The 14249-nt window shown below is 46.6% G+C and overlaps 1 protein-coding gene across 3 annotated transcripts in view; it reads left to right on the plus strand.

Annotated features, from left to right (window-relative positions):
• The window catches only part of SULF2 (sulfatase 2), a 99081-nt gene that overhangs the window by 40753 nt on the left and 44079 nt on the right, over nt 1-14249 (plus strand). For all 3 annotated transcript variants that reach the window (XM_081097776.1, XM_081097777.1, XM_081097775.1), the window contains exon 3: nt 2569-2808. In XM_081097776.1, coding sequence (XP_080953902.1) covers nt 2569-2808 — 240 coding nt within the window. The remainder of the gene's footprint in view (nt 1-2568; nt 2809-14249) is intronic.

Consider the following 14249-nt stretch of genomic DNA (forward strand, 5'->3'; position numbering starts at 1 on the left):
GAGGGGGGCCTCAGCTCACCTCCTCCATCCCCGTCAAAGGAAAACATCACACCTGGTGGAAAGCCTATTATGGCCCACCAGTTACAGCTGCGGCCCCTGGGGACCTCTCACAAGGGCATGTGACCTTGATGCAGATGCTCACACAGTCCCAGGCTTGACAATTCCTGTTCAAACACAAAGCGGGTCCTTTCCTCCACCCTCCGGGAGCAGCCTTGGCCAAGAGGCTCAGGAAACACACCTGGCTCCGGGCGGGTGTCCCTTATAAAACCGCCTCTGCACTGCTGCACTGGGCTTGAAAGGGCAGGCTTTGCTGTTTTCCTGTCATTCGGGGAGTTTTACAGAGCACCAGTGATATATTCCTGCTCTGTAAGGAATCGGGGGGAGGGGGTAGGCAGCACCTGGATCCCCTAGAACTCTCAGGCCAGGGGGAGAGCCAGATCATAACCAAGCAAACCAGGAAAACACCATTTCAGCAGGAGATAAACGCTAAGAAGAAATGCACACTGGTGTGGCAGGAGGAAGTCAGCAGGGTGGGGCTCCTTCAGATGGGGAAGAGGTGACTTTGATGCAGGGGTGACCTCTAAGTTGAGATCTAAATAATGGGACAAACCAACCAAAGTGAAATCTCAGAAAATGTCTCAGGCAGAGCAATAGCAAGTGCAAAGGTCCTGGGGCAGGGATGAGCTTGGAGCATTTGAGAAACAGTGAGGAGACCAGTGCAGCAAGCTGAGCAAGGAGAAGGGAGAAGATGAGGTCAGACAAGCACTGGAAGTGGGTTGACCGGGGAGGGGGGGTGAGGAGGGTGGAGCGGGGCCTCGGACTTAGAGAGGTCTCGAAGAGTCTTAGGCCACAGGAAGAAATTGGCTTTTTTTGTGTGTGAGTGAGTGCAATGGGAAGCTATTGGATGGTTTTAAGCATGAAGACATATGATCTGTGTTTGCCTCAGGGAGGCTCTGGCTCTGTTTCTTTCTGTATTTGGCAGAAAGGTGGGTAAATCTCCTTTTCACTCGTAGCCTTTAGGGACAGAGTGCGGAGGGGGTCTGACTGGTTGTTTTCAGGCCTCTAGGGGATTCTTGGTGCTTGGGACCAGCAGCTCCCCAGCAAGAACGGCAAATGCCCCGTAGATGCTACATTGCTTCCCTGCTGCTGTCCTAACAAATTTTCACAAACTGGGTGGCTTAAAACAACAAAAATGTACTCTCACAGTTCTGGAGACAGAAGTTAAAAACGAGGCTGCCCGCAGGGCTGTGTTCCTCCGAAGGCTCCGGGGAGAATCCTTCGCGGCTCTTTCGGCTTCTGGGGGCTCGAGACATCCGTGGCTTGTAGCCGCATCCCTCTGCTCTCTGCCTCCATCTTCACGCCGCCGTTCGCCCTGTGTCTGTGTCTTCCTGCTTCTGTCTCTTCTAAGGACACTTGCCATTGGATTGAGGGCCCACCCGGGTAGTCCAGGACGATTTCACCTCACGGTCCTAAGTGTATCTGCAAAGACCCTTTTTCCAAATTAGGTCCCATTCACAGATTCCGGGCTTAGGATGTGGATGCATCTTAGAGAGTGTGCCATCATTCAGTCCTACAGACCCTGCAGGCTGCAGGCAAACGGAAAAGAGTGCGCTGGCCATAGAAGGAAGAGAAATTCCACTATTTCCATTAAAGCTGCTAAGAGCTTGGGTCCCAGCCACAGTGTATGATTAGGCATCCACTCTTCACACATTTACTGAGCGCCTGCTGTGTTGTCACACCCCGTGGGGGCGTTGAGGATTGAGCACTGAGCAGGGGCATAGCAGGGACTGTGAAAGCACCTGCCCCCAGTAAGGTGCCCACACGCGTTAGTTCCCTCTCTTCCTGCGTGCCGTAGTCTGCTGAACGCTTCATTGAGAAACAAGAATAGGCATGAATGGAGCCACTGTACCTGGTGGTGTGTAATTAAGCCCTAATAACACATGCTGCTCGTGTAATAAGGGCTCAAGGGAATTAGGAAGCAGGGTGACTCCAGAGGGCGCTGGGAGAGGCTCTGCTGATGGGAGAGGTCTGGGGGAAGGGGGCTGATGTTGAGCATTTCGGCTGAGATGTACTCAGAGGTGAGCCAGGGGGTTGGCGTGACCAGATTCCAATAAGAGCAAACAATTCTTGGGAAGGTTCCAAACAAAACAAAAGTGTAGTCTTCCCTCGGTTTACATAGCAGTTGCTCCCAAAGGAAAAAAAGAAAATCAGTGTATATTAATACCCTGCAAAGAAAACCTTCTGTTTCTGTGTAAAACAGAGTTCCATGCGAGGCTCAGGTAACTTATAAACAGGTTGTTACCTACACCCCATAAACGCCCGGGAGGACTGGGGACCAGGATGCCTCCTCACGGTGAAGGTCGGTCCCACAGTGCCTTGCTGGCCGCTGCCCACAAATGCCAGTCGTATCCATCGGCCCCGGGAGATTTCCAAAATGTGTTCCCCTCCCCGGGAATGGGGTGCCATCTGGCTGAGAGCCACTCAGCGCCGGTCCCCCATTGTTCCATGCCCCCCCGGGGGCGTGAGTTAGAACCCGCCGGTGGCATCTCACCTCCCGCTCTGTTGCAGGTTCCATGCAGGTGATGAACAAGACGCGGCGCATCATGGAGCAGGGCGGGGCGCACTTCGTCAACGCCTTCGTGACCACGCCCATGTGCTGCCCCTCGAGGTCCTCCATCCTCACCGGGAAGTACGTGCACAACCATAACACCTACACCAACAACGAGAACTGCTCCTCGCCCTCCTGGCAGGCGCAGCACGAGAGCCGCACCTTCGCCGTGTACCTCAACAGCACTGGCTACCGGACAGGTGAGGGGGGCCTGCGGGCGGGTGGGGCCTCGGGACGTGGCGCTGGGGGCCTGGCCTCGGAGTACTGTCTTTCCCTGTGTTGCCCCTGTACCCAGGGGCCACCCTAGATGACTTTGGCTAATGCGTGGACAACTTTCTTTTAATTTAAAAGTTGTGCGTTTATGTCTATATGTATTAGATTGATCTGCCCATAGTAGTGATAGAAAGCGACCTTTTCAAAGGATTTTGAACTAAAAGAAAGCCGGGGTCCGGGAGGGGGGGACTGCACTTAACATATGAAATACAGTACAGAGAGAAGCCAGAAGCACCTGTGCATGAGTTTGTGGTCTCCGTCTGTTAAGGATGTTGTGAAAGCCATCTGAGACTGATTTATTGACTTTAGACCCATGGTCGGCAAACTGCGGCTCGAGAGCCACATGTGGCTCTTTGGCCCCTTGAGTGTGGTTCTTCCACAAAATACCAAATGCGGGCGCACGAACAGTGCAGTTGAAACTTTGTGGCCCATGCGCAGAAGTCGGTTTTCGGCCTGGGCAAGTCTATTTTGAAGAAGTATTGTTGATATTTGGCTCTGTTGACTAATGAGTTTGCCGACCACTGCTTTAGACCATTAGCATGGAAGAAGGTTCCAGAAGAACCTTGGGCTAGGGAATGGGGATAAAGCTGGTGTGCAGAATGGAGAGAAGTGTATGGTATGTGGGGATTGTGTGGCCGCTATAGAATGGCCCAGAAGTTGGCATGGCGATGGACCGTTGGTCCACATTTGACTGTCCGCCTCCCAGTGTTGCATCCCAGGTGAGACTGAGCAAGGCTTCCTGTTGACCTTAGCGGAGGTACTTTGGTGGGTTCTGAAGACTCACCTCCCCGGCCGGTTGCCTGAGGCAAAGACACAATTACAGTCCCTCACCTCTGACACCATTGCAAAATCCTCCACTCAATTAATTTGGTTTGCTTTAATTAATAATAAATACTTCCCCCCGGGGCTCCTCAGCAGTTGTGAAATCAGATGTTGTGGCGTGCATGTTGCAACTTCAGGAAGTCCTGTTGCTGTGAGCAGGCGATTGTGGGGCGGGAGTGACAGGAGGGAAGACGATGCCTCCCTCAGATGCCTCCCTCAGCTCGGGTCAGGGTCCCAGCTTCCGTTGGTTACAGGGCGTGGCTGCGAGGACCCGTTGGGCTGGGGAGCGACCTGGAGAGGTGTCTTCTTGCAGACTCATTCCACAGCAGGGATCCCCCAGAATGTGGGTCCTGCTGAGAGCACGAGGGAGCCTCGATCCCGAACACATGACCATGTTGGTCCTAGGTCTCTGCGGGAAGCCACGTGTGCTTCCCAAGGCCCGCCACGCAGGTGTTGTGGGGACCTGGGTGTAGATGGAGACAGCAGGACAGGGGGCACCAACTGAAAGGGGCACCTGCCCCTCAAGTCCAGAAACAGCGGGTCCTCGAATAGCATGGTCTCATTCTGTGTCATTTCATTAAAACCTTGATGCGATACCGTAGGAGCTTAACTCTTGTTTGTATCGATTAGCCTGTGGTAAAATTGGTTGCATTACACATCATTTCCCTTCAAGTTGCAGAACCTACCAATGACGTTCGTTAAGTGAGAAATACTCTAATTATAGCCATTTGTGTTAAGGTAAGGATTGCCAACTTCAGATATGTCTACTCTGAATTTTTTGCTGAAATTTGCTGATTTAAAGAATGTTGGCAAAACTCCATGTGAACTGTGGGCCAAGCCAAACATGTCTGAGGACTGAGTGTGGCTCACAGACCCCTTTTTACAACCTCTGGCTGGAAGGCCTGTGTGGAAACCGTTAGCTCTGGATGCCGAAAGAACAGGAAGGCCCCTAAAAGCGTTCTCAACTCCCCTCACTTGACAGCCCGGACAATGGCAACCCAGAAAGGAGTTTTGCCCGGACTCATAAAATGAGGTGCTGTGGCTTCATCAAAATGGAAACAGGACCACGGGAACTTGAAGAGAGTATGGAACTTGCATTCGTCAAATTGAAAGGAAACACGTACCCTGCCATACGGGGGCCCGTGGTGGGAGAATCGTCCAGCTGGCGCATAGGAAGGAACCTTCTCTTGAGAATATGCTTCAGAATTGATTTCCCAAACTTATCCTCAAATTTACACAAATCACCGAAAAGCTATTTCCCCAAAGTACGGATTTCATCAGACTGTGCTTAATTATCATATCCTCAGTGAAGACTGGAAGCATGTCAAATGTAAATTTCTGTACACAGAACATTTATGTGGTTTTTTTTAAAAACTGTCACCGAAAATATTATGTTATATTTAGAACGCCCCTATATACAAGGAACCCCATTCCAACCTGACTTTCAGAACTGAGGATCCTGAAATTGTTTTTACTTTGAACTGGTATGCTCCTCGTCATTAAATAACAAGGGCTGTGTCCCCGTATACTTTCCCTCTTGGCCCTGGCTGCGAGGAAGCTCAGAGTTGAGTTTTATGTTAAGTTGCTGCTTCATATGAAAACATTTAAAGCTACTACTACCTAATATTAGTTATGTTGGTCATTGTTATTTGATTGAGAAAAATGACCCAAATACCATAAGTCCCCTCCCAAAACCAGTGGTTAATTGTTCTTGCTGGGTCTTGAGACACATTAAATCCTGCATTCTATGGGTGCCTGGGGCAGTTGGTTGAGTTGAATTTAATTTTGTGTGAGAGAGATCCAAGATAGCAACTGTGTATTATTCTCTCAGTTAACAGTCCATGCTGCTTCGGTGAGCCTGCCCCACTCAGAGTCATGAATTGATCAGAGATTCAACCACTTCCATATTTTATTGAGATACAAATTGACATATAACTGAGATGTAATTAACAGAAGATGTAATTAGTTTCAGGTGTACAACATAATGATTCAATATTTATATATATATATTGCAAAATAATAACCACAATACATCTAGTTAGCATCTGTCACCATATGTGGTTACAAGATTTTTTGTGAGTGATGAGAACTTTTAATATCTGCTTTCTTAGTTTTCAAATATTCAGTACAGTATTATTAACTGTAGTCACCATGCTACATATTACATCCTCATGGCTTGTACCTTTGACCCCTTTCACCCATTTCGTCCACTCCCTAACCCCCTGCCTTTGGCAACCACCAAACTGTTCTCTGTATCTATGAGCTCAATTATTTTTTAGATTCCACATGTAAGTGATATCACATGGTAATTGTCTTTCTCTGTCTGACTTATTTCACTTAGCATAATGCCCTCAAGTTCCATCCATCTTGTCTCAAATGGCAAAATGTTCTTCTCTTTATGGCTGAATAATATTCCATTGTGTGTATGTGTATGTGTCTTTATCCATTCATCCATTGATGGACACAGGTTGTTTCCATGTCTTGGGTAAATAATGCTGCAACGAACACAGGGGTACATATATCTTTTTGAGGTTGTGTTTTCATTTTCTTTGGATAACTGCTCAAAAGTGGAATTGCTGGATCATATGGTAGCTCTATTGTTAATTTTTTGAAGAACTGCCATGGGGTTCTGTTTTTCTGTAGTGGCTGCACCAGTTTACATTCCCATAAACAGTGCAAAAGGGTTCCTTTTACTCCACAGTCTTGCTTGTTATTTCCTGTCTTTTTGATGGCCACCCTAACAGGTGTGAGGTGCTCCCTCACTGTGGTTCTACATTTCCCTGATGATTAATGAGATTGAGCATCTTTTCATGTACCTGTTGGCCATCTGTACATGTTCTTCAGGGGGAAAAAATGTCTATTCAGATCCCCTGCCCATTTTTTAATGAGAATGTTTGTTTCTTTGCTATTGAGTTGTGTGAGTTCAAGTCTTTAATCCATTTTGAGTTATGTATGGTGTAAGATAGTGGTCCGGTTTCATTACTTTGCATGTGGCTGTCAAGTTTTCCTAACATCATTTATTAAAGAGACTGTCCTTTCCCTATTGTATATTCCTGGCTCCGTTGTCATAAATTAATTGACCATATGTGTGTGGGTTTATTTCTGGGCTGTGTATTCTGTTCCACTGATCTATGTCCCTGTTTTTATGCCAACTGCATACTGTTTTCATGATTGTAACTTCGTAATATACAAGGTGGGGCAACTGTAAACCTGCTTTGGCCCCACCCTGTATTTGGAATCGAGGCAGAATGCTTCCAGCTTTGGTCTTCTTTCTCAAGATTGCTTTGGCCTTTCAAAGTCTGTGTGGTTGCAACAAGTTTTAGGCTTGTTTGTTCTATTTCTGTGAAAAATGTCATTGGAATGTTGATAGGGATTGCATGGAATCTGTGAATCACTTTGGGTAGTATGCACATTTTAATATTACTAATTCTTTCAATACCTGCGCACATAATACCTTTCCATTTATTTGTGACTTCTTCAGTTTCTTTCATCAGTGTCTTATACTAGTAGTTTTCAATGTAGAGGTCTTTTCCCTCCTTGGTTAGATTCATTCCTAGGTATTTTATTCTTTCTGGTGTAGTAGTAAGTGGAATTGTTTTCTTAATTTTTTTAATTGATTTCAGAGAGGAAGGGAGAGATAGAAACATCAATTATGAAAGAGAATCATTGATTGGCTGCCTTCTGCATGCCCTACACTGGGGGTCAAGCCTGCAAACCGGGCATGTGCCCTGACCAGGAATCGAACTGTGACCATCTGTTCATAGGTCATTGCTTAACCACAATACGTGGTTTTCTTAATTTCTATTCCTGATAGTTTGCTGTTAGTGTACAGAAACACAGTGGATTTTTGCATGTTGATTTTGTATCCTGCAACTTTACTGAATTTGTTTATTCTAACAATTTTTTTGTAGACTTTGAATAGCCAGTCTTTAGGGCAGTGGTTCTCAACCTTCTGGCCCTTTAAATACAGTTCCTCATGTTGTGACCCAACCATAAAATTATTTTCGTTGCTACTTTATAACTGCGATGTTGCTACTGTTATGAATCGTCATGTAAATATCTGATATGCAGGATGGTCTTAGGCGACCCCTGTGAAAGGGTTGTTCGACCGCCGGAGGGGTCGCGACCCACAGGTTGAGAACCGCTGCTTTAGGGTTTTCTGTATATAAAATCATATCTTCCAGTAGTGACAGTTTGCTTCTTCCTTTTCATTTGGGCGACTCTTCTTTTTCTTGCCTAATTGCTCTGGTGAGGACTTTCAATACTGGGTTGAATAAAAGTGGTAAGCGTGGGCATCCCTGTCTCGTTACTGACCTCAGAGGAAAAGCTTTCAGCGTTGAATATAACGTTAACTATGGGGTTGTCGTATATGGCCTTTATGATGTCAAGGTATGGTCCCTTCCCCTACCCAGTTTGGCTCAGTGGATAGAGCCTTGTCCCTTGAACTGAAGAGTCCCGGGTTCGATTCCCGGTCAAGGGGCATGTACCTCAGTTGCAGGCTCAATCCCCTCGTCTGGGTATGTGCAGAAGGCAACCAATTGATGTGTCTCTCTCACATGGATGTTTCTCTCTCTGTCTCTCCCACTCCCTTCAACTCTTTCTAAAAATCAATGAGAAATATCTTTAGGTGAGGATTAAAAAAAAAAGGTATGTTCTCTTTATACTAACTTTATTGGGAGTTTTTAATCATTAATGGATGTTGAATTTTGTCAAATGAAGTGATTATATGATTTTTATTCTTCATTTTGTTAATGTGGTATATCACATTGATTGATTTGCAGATGATAAACCATTCTGGCATGGCATCCCTGTTATAAATCTTATTTGATCATGGTGTATGATCCTTCTAATGTATTGTTGAATTTGGAATATTTTACTGAGGATTTTTGCATTCTATGTTCATCAAGGATATTGACCTATAAATTTCTTCTCTTGTGGCATCCTTGTCTGGTTTTGGTATCAAGGTAATGCTGGCCTCATAAAATAAGTTTAAACGTGTTTCCTACTCTTCCATTTTTTTTATTTTTAAACTTGAGAGGATTAGTATTCATTCTTCTTTGAATGTTTGGTGAAATTCACCAGTGAAGCCATGTGGTCCTAGACATCTGTTGGGAATTTTTAGATTATTGATGTGTTCTCCTTGCTAGTAATTGTTTTGTTCAGATTTTCTGTGTCTTCGTAATTCAGTCTTGAATTTATGAATTTATCCATTTCTATGAATTTATCCGTTTCTGCTAGGTTGTCTAATTTATTGGCATATTATTGTTCATAATGCTCTCTTACGTTCCTTTGTATTTCTTTGGTATTAATTGTAATGTTTCCTCTTTCATTTCTGATTGTATTTGAGTCCTCTGTTTTTTTCTTCGTGACTCTAGCTAAAGGTTTGTCTATTTTATCTTTTCATTCAAAGAATCAGCTCTGTCATTGATCTTTCCTTTCTTCCTTTTAGTCCCTATTTTATGTATTTCTGCTCTTATCTTTGTTATTTCCTTCCTTCTACTAACTTTGGACTTGATTTTTTCTTTTCTAGTTCCTTGAGGTGTAAAGTTTGTTTATTTGAGATTTTTCTTGTTTCTTGGTGTAGGCATTATGCTATGAACTTCCCTCTTAGATCTGCGTTTGCTGCATCCCATAAGTTTTGAAATATTACCATTTTCATTTGTCTCAGGGCATTTTTTTTTCTCTTGATTTTTTTTCTTTGACTAATTGGTTGTTCAGTAGTATGTTGTTTAGTCTCCACATATTTGTGAATTCCCTAGTTTTCTTCTTATAATTGATTTTTTGTTTCCTACCATTGGGGTCAGAAAAGATGCCTGATATTATTTCAGTTTCCTTAAATTTATTAAGACTTATTTTGTGACCTAACATATATCCTGGAGAATTGTTGCTTTTGGATGGAATGTTCAGTGTATATCTATTAAGTCCCATCTGTTATAATGTGTTGTTTAAGGCTGATGTTTCCTTATTGATTTTCTGCCTGGCTGATCTATCCATTGATGAAGGTGGGGTATTAAAGTCTCCTATTATTATTGTATTGCTGTCTATTTCTCCCTTTAGGTCTATTAATATTTGCTTTATATATTTAGATGCTCCTAAATTGATCAGATAATTGCTTTCTATTTCTCCTTATTTCCCATTGATGAGAGAAATAAGTCACATGAGCACAAAGGAGCCTGGGAAATGCAGTTTTCATTCTGGGTGGTAATTTGCCCAGCTGACAATTATTTTACTGTGGGAGAAGGAGAAAATGAATACTGAGGGAGGATTAAAGTCACAGCCACAGTAACGGTTTTCAACTATTTGTGTGTGATATCCTTTTGAATACAGGAGGTCAGCCTGAACTGTCGCAGACTGGACCAGGAAAAATGTTCCTAAAGTAGACAAACTGTTGACCAATATTTCATGAAAATAGTTTTTAATGTATTTAGTTAGCTATTTTTATCTTGAAAACAATGAAATTATAAAAATTTTTAAATAACCTTATTTTTTGTTATATCTAACTGTAATTTAACAAAGATTAGGTTATAGTTGTGACTAATGGGTTGATTATTTAAACAAAGAAATTGACGAAGTGTCAATTGGGGGTGGAGTATAATTTGTTCAACAAATTTAAATGATAAGCACAATATGATATTCTTTACTTCACCTTCAGTTTTCACAGCAAAATTATAAGGGGTCATTTTGCAAAAAAAAATGAAATCATATCGAGCATCTTTTCTCATTTCTCACCACAGTGGTAGATCAGTATTCCCAAGGGCCTCTCTTAATCCTTTGACATCTGAGTCTTCCCCTGTGAAGTGCCTATTCCCTTTCCGTCATTTCAGTGGTCTCTCCTTTAACTGTCTCATAGTCGAGATTGTTGTTTGTCAGTGGATTTGCTGGTGCTTCAAGCTGTCCTTCGGCACCACTTTAATTAATTTCCCCAAACCTTGCATCTTTGACAAGATTTGCAATTTTATCTTGCAGTGATCTTGCTTTGTGCTGTGCTACCCCATCTTTGTAGTAGAGACTGACAAAGACTGAAGGGAGAGATGCTGAGCTTAAGCAGAATAAATATCAAGTTGTTAATGGATATTTCTGTGTCGTGGCTTCTTCAGACTTTGGAGACTTGGATCTCAAATAGAGAGACCCTTTGAAGAAGAAGTTGCATCCTCCGGTTTTACAAAATGTACGTAGCCATCGTCTAGCACACTTAGGCGACCCTGGCTGTGCTCACTCATATGCCCTCGAGGCAAAGTCACACAGTGTTCTTGGAATGCGATGCCTCCCAGCTCTTTGCAAAGCAGTTGAAAACAAGGCTTCTGCCTGGGTTGGGGTACAGGCTCAACCACTTACAGTGGCATGAATTTGGACAAGTTACTTAACTTCTTTGATAAAATATTACTTAGTTCATAGGCGTTTGTGCAGATTAAATATGTTAAAACAGTGATGCATAGTAAACACTCAAGAAATGTTGGCAGTGATGATGATGATGTGTACGGGTAGCACAGCATCACGCAGCACACCCCAGACCAGTGTTCCGATGGCTGTCACAGCACCCGCGTGTCCGGAAGGAAGAGGGCCTGCCTACCTCTAGTAGGTGCTCAGTGAGTCTCTGCAGGATGCGTGGGTCAGTCTGCGCATTCCGCCCCGAGCAGCAGCCCCCTGCCCTCCCCCTGCTCTTCTAGACTCCTTTCTCCTCTCCTGTTTTTCTTCTCCCACCCCCACTCCCACCACCTCGGCCTCTTTCTTCTTGGCCCTGCTGCACACACAGAGAAGAAAGGGCTTCCTTCCCCCTGGGACGCCTCGGCGGGGGCCGTGCAGCTGCCCTGCCTGCACAATGGCAGCCTTCTCTCTGCTTGGCCTTTCTCCTGGTTTTGCTCCCACTCCCTTCCTCTCCCCTCGAGTGCACACACGCACACAGCCGCCTTCTTTCCCCCGTGCAGCTGCCCCTCTGCCTGCCCCCTCTCCGGCCTGTGGGTGTCACGGCTGTGTCTTCATTCACCCCATGAAGGGGGCCCACCCCATGCAGCAGGGCACCTTCTCTGTCCCTCTCCCGGCACCTAAGACCCCACCTTCCCCAGCCGCCCCTCCCATGGCCCAGGCATCCGTGGGAGGCACATGTTTGTCACTTCCACATACATCTTCAAGCCTAATTTCTTTAAACTTCCATTCAATAGTCACTCTCTTTCTCCAGGACCTTCACCTTTCAAAACGGGTAAAACTTTGGTGTGGGAATGGGTCTCTGCTTCTCACTCCTTCGTGACCGTAGCTGAGATCCGACCCCATCTGGGCCCGTTTCCCCATCTGCACAGCAGAGTTGCAACAGGCGCGTGCGAGTGACCCAGTGCCTTCATATGACTGTACCCTGCTGGTCACGTGACCAGTGCCACACACAGGAGGAGAGGTTCCCTGGGGCTGTGAGAGGCAGGGTCACCCGGAAAGAGGAAGGAGGTGGTCGTGCATCTCAGCTTTTCAAACACTGGGTGTGCAGCCGACAGGGCAGGATTTCTGTCTGTGCCCAGGCAGCACTTTGGAGCCCTCTCTCTGCTGCCCCCCCCCCCCCTTAGCTGGCTACTCATTTTCTATGATGATAACAAGGTGCCACAACCTGGGTGGCTTGGAAAGATGGGAACATGTTCTCTCACGGTTCTGGAGGCCAGAAGCCCAAAGTCAAGTGACTTCGGGGCCACACCACTCTGCAGGCTCTTGGGGGGCATCCTTCCTGGAATCTTCCAGCTTCTGGTGGCTGCAGGCAGTCCTTGGCTCGCGGCTGCATCACTCCGCTCACTGCCTCCGTCTTCGCGTGGCTCTCTCCCATGCGCCCTCCCTTCGCGTGGTCTCCCTTCTGCATGGTCTCCCTTCTGCATGTGTGTGTCCTGATTCCCCTCTTCTTATAAGGACACCAGTCACTGGACGAGAGCTCACTCTGGCCCAGTACGACCTCATCTTAACGCGATGGAATCTACAAAGACCCTCTCCCTAAAGTCGCATTTACAATTCCCCGGGGTTCAAACTTGGACACACATTTTCGGGGACACGGTTGGGGCCACACAAGCTGGGTCCTTTCGCACACACCACCTATTTAATGCTCACAGTGGCGTGTAACCTCCTCGAAAGCTGCAGAGTCTTGGGGTTGAACTGGAGGGAAGCCTGCAGGCAGCAGGAGCTCTGATGAAGCCAGCCCAGCTTCCCCTCCCGCCGTGGTCCTGCGTGCGGAGCACGGCCACCCAGCCTGTCGGCTCTGCGCTTTGGTTTCACTCTCACTTCTGTAGGCATTAACATGACCATGGAAGTCAAAATAAAGTGAGAGGCAGGACTTCTGTTTTGGGGGACCCTGTCTGCCAGACTGCAGGAGGCTTGGAGGGGGTTTTTAGGGTACGTGTGGCCTTTTGCAGTCCCCTCCCTGCTGTCAGCTGTGACTCCCCTGAATATTCTGGAAGGACTTAGACTAGAGCAGCTGGGCCCAACACGGTAGCCACCAGGAGTTTTTTTAACTTTAATTAAAAATCTCTGACATTTGCCCAGCTGGAGGGGCTCAGGTGGCTGAGTTTCATCCTGTGCACCGAAAGGATCGACAGTGTGATTCCTGGTCACATGCCTGGGTTGCAGGTTTAATCCCCAGTTGGGGCACATATGGCAGGTATGTTTCTCTCTCACATCGATGTTTCTTTCAACCTCTCTCTCGATCTCCCTTCCTCTCTCTACACGTGTCCTCAGATGAGGGTTAATAAAAATTTAAAAATTTAAATAAAAGTAAAAAATGAATACATGAAAACAAAATATGCACATCATATTTAAAATTCCATTTCTCAGTCGCACTAACCGTGTTTCAGGTGCCCCTAAGCACGTGTGGGCGCCAGATTGACTGGTGCAGACGGGAGCGACTCCCGTCATCCCCACAAGTTCTACTGGGCAGCCTTGGAACAGAACCTTTCCTAGAGGCAGGCACACAAACCTTCGCGAATATGATAGTGAAATAGAAACAATAATAAAAATGCAAGTTGTTATCGAGAGTTTACCGTTCTCAGACCTTGTGCCGGGCGCTCTCACAAGCCCAGGTGGTGGGTGCGCCCCTTCCTATCTCAGCGTTCTCCCCCTTGGGCCCGAGCACGGGATCTATTGCTTTCACCCCACTTCTCCAAGCCATCCCAGTCCATCGTCGGGCTGTCGGGGGTCAGGGTTCCCGAGTCAGGTTGTCACACAGGAGCACTGCACCCTGAGGCCTGCGGGTGCCACCTGTCCACAGACAGGTCCTGCTCTCTAGCGTACGGCACACCCCTCCTCGGCCAGCAAGGCACTGTCAGCACACGCTCTGAGCGCTTTCAGGGCCCATCTGTGCTGTCCAGGGAGAGGTCAGAGCAGAGGGTGAGCGGGCTTTCGGCAAAGGAAGGGAAGCGGGGCACCCCGTGCATCGGCCTTCCCAAGGCCGAGGAGGGGGTCGCTCTCTGCCATGCCTGTGGGAACCCTGTCTCTCCGGGAGCCAGTGCATAGAGGGTCCCGGTGGGGCAGAGGGCAAAGCCAGATGTGCCCGTTGGATGATGAACGGGCCCAGAGTTGTCAGATC

This window comes from Myotis nattereri (genome assembly GCF_964212035.1).
Source record: "Myotis nattereri genome assembly, chromosome: 8".
Lineage (NCBI taxonomy): Eukaryota > Metazoa > Chordata > Mammalia > Chiroptera > Vespertilionidae > Myotis > Myotis nattereri.